At 50.0% G+C, this 7,179-nt stretch overlaps 1 protein-coding gene across 1 annotated transcript in view; it reads right to left on the reverse strand.

Moving 5' to 3' along the window:
- Window positions 1-7,179, reverse strand: part of LOC140426642 (uncharacterized) — a 194,610-nt gene that overhangs the window by 51,900 nt on the left and 135,531 nt on the right. Inside the window, exon 22 of the mRNA XM_072511705.1 lies at window positions 47-179. Coding sequence (XP_072367806.1) covers window positions 47-179 — 133 coding nt within the window. The remainder of the gene's footprint in view (window positions 1-46; window positions 180-7,179) is intronic.

Consider the following 7,179-nt stretch of genomic DNA (forward strand, 5'->3'; position numbering starts at 1 on the left):
AGTCTCCGTTGGTGCCAGATATAAAAATGAAGGCATGTTTCATTACCTCCAGTTCCTGGTGGACAGGAACACTTGTAATCATTCACCAGGTCGATGCATTTTCCTCCATTCTGACAGTGATGGACTTGGCATTCATTCACCTCAGACTCACAGTTGGCTCCTTGGTACCCTGGAACACACTGGAGACCAAGGAGGGGGGCCAATCATTAGCACGATCGGGAAATTATACAAGTTACTAATATAAAGACATCTGTAAATATTGATTCTGGACATGAGTTTCTGGAAAGAGCTCCATTGGTCCCCCGATGGTGAATACACTGTATTGAAATCCAGTGCCAATGTCATAATGACCAGATATTCTGTTTTAATGATGTTGGTTGAGGGGTAAACATTGACAGGATACTAGAAAGAACCTCCCTTCTCCTTGAAACAGTGCCACAGAATCTTTTGCGTCAACCTAAAGGCAGACAAGCTCTCAGTTTAGCACCTATTCTGAAAGACGGTGCAGCACTCCCTCAGTATTCAAATGTTAGCGCGGATCCACTCGTTCAGTACTGCATTCAAATGTTAGCCTGGATTATGCAATCAAGTCTTTGGAGTTTAGCTTGGTCACAATCTCGGACTCTGAGAATGTTGCATTTGATGTCACCAAAAGTCTATTAATGTTTGAGGGTCTGAGCGTGGGGTGTGGGAGAGACAGTAATTGCTCTGGAGACAAATATCAGTCCCTCCAAAACTAGAAGTTGAGTTTCACCATAAAGAACTGTCTTTTAGACAAGCTGCTAACCCATTGTCCAGGGCAACCAAGCTCTTTGTCCTGGTGGTGTGTGTTGGTCCCAAGAAGCTTGGGAGATCTCCATTTGGAGTTGAAACTGGCTCCCAACAATTGGCGTCTGTATAAAGTTGTTGATACAAATTGTTCTGATTTAGGATTTCTCTGCCAATGCCTCAATAAAACAACAGCCCATTCCATACCTCCGTGCCAAATAGGTCAAATGGAGTGAAAGAAATCAGCTTCTGTTTGTTCAAAGTTGGGCCTAGTTGCCTGTGCTTGGAGGACCTGCGTTCAGGGGAGCACAGTAAAACCCAGAGGTGCTGCTTTTCGACTAAGGCGCCTATTTTCCATTATAGGGCTGGACCTCCAGTTACACCCCTGAAATTAACAGCAACTTTATGACACTGATACTCGGGCCACACCAAATAAAATACTTATGGCTCATCTGCTGGAGTATAACCAAACGTTACCAGACAGTGTTCCAAATCACTGCATTAACCTGCCTAACTTACAAGAAAGTGGTTATTCCCACAACCTCCCCCCGTCACTCACTGTTACGAACTTACGTTGGAGTGATGTGTCAATGTGAAATAAAAGTGATGCAAGGAGCAACCTTTTTTTATAGCACAGTGAGTGGTTAAGGTTTGGAATGCACTGCCTGAGTGTAGTGGAGGCAGGTTCAATTGAAGCATTCAAAAAGGGAACTAGATTGTTCTCGGTAAAGGAAGAATGCACAGGGTCACCGGGAGTTGCTCATTTGGAGAGCTGGTTCCCTCACGATGGGACAGGCGGTCGTCCCCTGTTCCCGAACAGTTCTGTGAGTCTGTTAATGGCTTCCTGAGCACCCTTGGGTGCCTCATCCAATTGACCATTCTTCCTCTTGAGCCGATATAGCTAGTAGAGGAAGTGATACCCAATTCAATCCTCACCTGATTACAGGAGAGCCCGTGTCGATTTTCCAATTCTCTCGCCTAGGATGAAAATGACATGAGGGGCCCCTTTGATGGGTCACTGCTGACTGATTGGGGCTGCAACCTCCGGGGGTTTCATCGCGTGAGTCTCCGTCTCCAAACCAGGCAGACAGCAATTCCCCACGCCCCCACCCCCACTACGCTAATATTTTTATAACTACAAAACAGAAGCATTGAATTAAAAGAAAACAATCTTTCTTAAGACCATGATATTGTTTGATGAGATGCTCGCAGGAGATTAATCTTTAATTCCTGGAGTATCCAGGACAATTCTGGAAGATTAACCGTGTCCAAGATCCAGACAACTTAATCCAGACAAAGGAAGGGGATTGGGGGCACAATGAAAATAAATCTGCTGGGAATTCCTGAACTTTAGTTTTGTGTTAGGTGTTGCACTTGTTAATTGAACCATAAGAGGGAGCTCCTGCTCAGCTTTCTTGCTTTCCTACTTGCGAGGGTGATGGATCTGAACCCAGTTCTGACAAGTCCCTGGTATATCCCTCCAATTACCTCTGCTGTCTGTGTGTGCAGAAACACAATGTCCTCCAAAAGCATGGCTCAAAAGCAATCTGGATGCTAAACTGCTGGCAAAGCTTTTGGCCACTAGGATTGAGGATTGTGTGCCGAGTGTTATTAGGGAGGATCAAACGGGGTTTGTTAAAGGTAGGCAACTGGTGGTGAATATAAGAAGATTGCTCAATGTGATCATGATGCCCCCAGAGGGAAAGGAGGTGGAGGTGGCAATGGACACGGAGAAGGTTTTTGACCAGGTAGAGTGGGAGTACTTATGGGAGGTGCTGGGACGGTATGGATTTGGGGTGGGTTTCATCGACTGGGTCAGGCTGCTATATCAGGCCCCGGAGGCGAGTGTGAGGACAAACAGGATGACTTCCGACTGTTTTAGACTGCACCGCGGGACGAGACAGGGGTGCCCCCTCTCCCCACTGCTGTTTGCGCTAGCTATGGAGCCGCTGGCAATTGCTCTGAGGGCTTCAGAGGGTTAGAAGGGGCTGGTTCCGGGGGGGGGGGGGGGGGCGGGGGCATAGAGTTTCATTGTATGCAGATGACCTGCTCTTGTACGTTTCGGACCCGATGGCGGGGATGGACGGAATCATGGTGACCCTAGAGATATTTGGCCGGTTTTCGGGGTACAAATTGAATATGACAAAAAGTGAAATGTTTGTAGTTCAGGAGAGGGGCCAAGGGGATCAGCTGAGGGAGCTGTCGTTCCAGTTAGTTGGGGACAATTTCAGGTACCTGGGAATACAAGTGGCGCGGGATTGGGGTCGACTGCACAAGCTGAACCTGTCCCGGCTGGCCGATCAAATGCGAGGGGAGTTCCGGAGGTGGGATGTGCTCCCGCTGTCGTTAGCTGGGAGAGTACAGACAGTTAAGGGTGATGCTCGGGCGGAACCGGGGGGGGGGGGGGGGGGGGGGGGGGGGGGGGGGAAGGGGGGCTTGCACTGCTGAATTTCAGCAACTATTATTGGGTGGCTAACATATTTAATCATAGAATTTACAGTGCAGAAGGAGGCCATTTGGCCCATTGAGTCTGCACCGGCTCTTAGAAAGAGCACCCCACCCAAGGTCCACACCTCCACCCTATCCCCATTACCCAGTAACCCCACCCAACACCAAGGGCAATTTTGGACACTATGGGCAATTTAGCATGGCCAAACCACCTAACCCGCACATCTTTGGACGGCGGGAGGAAACCGAAGCACCCGGAGGAAACCCACGCACACACGGGGAGAACGTGCAGACTCCACACAGACAGTGATCCAAGCCGGGAATCGAACCTGGAACCCTGAAGCAATTGTGCTATCCACAATGCTACCGTGCATAACCATGATAAGGAAGTGGGTGGTGGTGTGGGGTGGGGTGGGGGGGGGGGGGGGGGTGGAGTCGGCTTGGGAGCGGGTTGAGGCAGTCTCCTGTAGGGATACCAGTCTGGGGGCGTTGGTGACGGCGCCTCTGCCGTTCCCGCCAGGGCGATTCTCCACCAGTCCTGTAGTGGTGGCAGCCCTTCGGATCTGGGGGCAGTGGAGGAGGCACGTGGGAGCAACGGGAGCATCAGTCTGGTCCCCGATATGTGACAATCATCGGTTTGCCCCGGGGAGGTTGGATAGGGGGTTTCGGGTATGGCGGTGGGAGGGGAATGAGCGGATGGGAGATTTGTTTTTGGAAGGGAGCTTCCCTAGCTTGAGGGCGCTGGAGGCCAAGCTTGGGTTGACGAGGGGGAATTCAGGTGCGGGACTTTTTGCGTAGACAGGTGCCATCTTTTCCACTCTTGCCACTAAGGCGGATCCAAGATAGGGTAGTGTCCAGAGGATGGGTGGGGGAGGGAAGTGTCTCGGATATTTACAAGGAGCTCATGGGAGCGGAGGAGACGCAGACCGAGGAACTGAGGCATAAATGGGAGGAGGAGTTGGGAGGGGAGACTGAGGAAGGCTGTGGGCGGACACGCTGAGCAGGGTAAATGGGACTGCAACATGTGCCAGGCTTGGCCTGATTCAATTTAAGGTCGTCCACCGGGCCCACATGACAGTGTCCCGGATTAGCAGATTCTTCGGCGTAGAGGACAGGTGTGTAAAGTGTCTGAGAGGACGGGCAGACCATGTCCACATGTTTTGGGCTTGTCCAAAACTTAGGAGATACTGGAGGGTGGCAATGAGTCCAGAGGTGGTGATTTTTGGGGTTTCAGAGGCCCCGGAAGTCCAGGGGGAGAAAGAGGCCGACGTCTTGGCCTTTGCTTCCCTGGTAGCCCGGAGACGGATACTTCCAACTTGCAGGGACTCTCAGCCCCCGAAGTCGGAAGCCTGGCTGTCAGACATGGCGAGTTTCCTGGGCTTAGAGAAAATCAAGTTTGCCTTGAGAGGGTCGTTGTTAGGGTTCACCCAGAAGTGGCAACCATTCATTGACTTCTTTGCGGAGAATTAATCGTCAACGGGGGTGGGGGTGGGTTAGGGGAATGTAGTATAGGGGGTCAATTAGGCAGATCTGGGTGAGGCGGGCTACGGCAATTGCACTATGTATTTTGTTTACTGTACAGTCCTTTTGTTTTCTCGTTCTGTAATTCTACTGTTTACAATACCAAAAAATACCTCATTAAAATTGTTTAGTAAAAAAAAATCTGCCCAATGCAGTGAAGAATGTTGAATCTCAGATTGGTCAACCACCCACTATCAGGTGGAGCATCAAGAACGCATCCCCCATCCTTATCGTACAGCCCACTTTGATGTTGGTCCTTCACTTTAGCAGTCGGCAACCCTGCCTCAGGGGCAGCACTCTTGCCCCTGCTTCAGAAGTGGTGTGTCCAAGTCTGACTCCAGGAGACTGGAGCACAAGGTCTAAACTGACACTTCAGTACCGAGGGAGTGCTATCTCATCAGTGATGCCTCCTTTCAGGCGAAACCTTGAACTGAGGCCCCATCGGCCCTCTCAAGTGAGCATAAAAGGTTCCATGGCACCATTTGGAATAGCTGGGGAGCACCCTCTGGTGTCCCGGTCAACATTTGCCCCTCACCTCACACTACCAAACCAGATTCTCTGGTCATTATCGTATTTCTGTTTGTGGTGACATGATGTATACAAACTCGTTGCCACTTTCCTTACATTACAGCAATGAAACACTTCAAAAATTACTTTATCAGTTGTAAAGCGCTTTAGGATATTCTGAGGTCATGAAAGGCGCTAAATAAATGCATGCCTATACCTCATTTTCTTTTAATCGGAGTTCCCGTTCATTTCTCTTTAGCCACCAAAATAATTTACTCATTAAATGCTGGCATCGTCTTTACTTCAACCACTAACTCAGATAGTGACATTCCTCAGCCCTTGCAACTTGGTGCACCTGTGGGTATCTAACAAAGGAGTTGCTCCTGTACTTTGTACTGGATCTCCATGTCTTTATCACTGCCCATTCATCCTGTAGACCTGAAACATCACTTTCAACAATTGAACTCACCTCGCATGCATAACTGCCCAGGTAATCTCTGCAGGTGGCTCCATTGCGGCATGGGTTCGAAGCACAATCATCCACATCCAGCTGGCAATAGCTGCCCGTGTACCCGGACATGCACTGGCACTGATGACTATTGCCAGTGTTGATGCATATCCCTGAATGCTGACATAGTTGTGCGACAGTCAAGCCTGAAAAGGTAGAGGTTAATGGAATAATAATCAAAAAAAAAAACTAACTGTGTCTCCTTCAGCACTATTGGAATTTAAAACAAGCGAACACAAGGGCAAGCTCTATTCTCAGTCTCCTCCCAGCGAAATTCTTCTAGCAAACAAAACAAAACTAAACAAATCTGGGTTTGAGGCAGACCATCTGGTCAGGCTTGATAAGACGTGTGGTCACAACATTGTCTTCTCGATATATTACGACTAGCAAGCACTGCCCTGGGCGCGCACCACCCCCCCCCCCCCCCCCCCCCCGCCCTCTTCCTCCCCCCCCACCCCCCCTCCCCTCTCTCAACCCCCCCCGCCCTCTACCCCCCACCCCAGCGCTCTCCCCCCTCTCTCTCCCCCCTCCCACCGCTCTCTCTCCCCCCTCCCCCCCCCGCTCTCTCTCCCCCTCCCCTCTCCCCCCCCCTTTCCCCCACCTCTTCCCCCCCCCACCTCTTCCCCCCCCACCTCTCTTTCCCCCACCCCCCTCCCGAGTTTGGCTTACGTCTCTGATGAGCGGCCACCTCACATGACACATCTGGCACATCGCAGTACAGCCCTGTCCATCCACTCTGGCAATTGCAGCGATATGTAGCACCCTGCTGCAGACACTTGCCTCTGTTTTTACAGGGCGAACCGCTACACAGATTCACCAAAGTCTAAGTGAGAGGAAGAGATAAAGAAAACTCTGGGCATAAACTTAGAAACTGGTCACTCACAGCACCAACCCACCCACTGCACTTACAATTCCTAATTGGTATGGTAGCATAACGGACATGTTACTGGAGTTGATGTACAGGCCCGGTGTTATAACCTGCCTGCTTACCATTGGCTGGGGACTAATGACAATCCCACAATCCTGTGGAGTATGAGCTTCCCCAATGGGGGGGGGGGGCGGAAAAATCATTAGCAGACTCTCTGTATAAATAAAGCTGGCCAGTTTGGAACCAGCAGGAAGGAGTAAGCAGCAAGCGAGGTTGCTGCTGTTGTGTACATAAATGTTATTGTAAATAAATGTTATTTCTTTGTATCCTTGAAACTCGTGCTGGATTCTTCGTGGCCCTCAAAAAACCCGGTCTGATAATTGAGAGATGGGAGTTCAAATCCTGCAGTGACTGTTTCAGAATTTTCAGTTTAAATAAACCCGCAATTAAAAAGTTGGCATCAGTAGACCAGGAAGCTGTTGGATTTTCAATAAAAATCCAGGTAACTTGGGAAAGAACCCTCTCTCTAAGCGTCCCCAGTTGTGGTTAACTCATCGCT

The sequence above is a fragment of the Scyliorhinus torazame genome, chromosome 7 (assembly GCF_047496885.1).
Source record: "Scyliorhinus torazame isolate Kashiwa2021f chromosome 7, sScyTor2.1, whole genome shotgun sequence".
NCBI classification, from domain to species: Eukaryota; Metazoa; Chordata; class Chondrichthyes; order Carcharhiniformes; family Scyliorhinidae; genus Scyliorhinus; species Scyliorhinus torazame.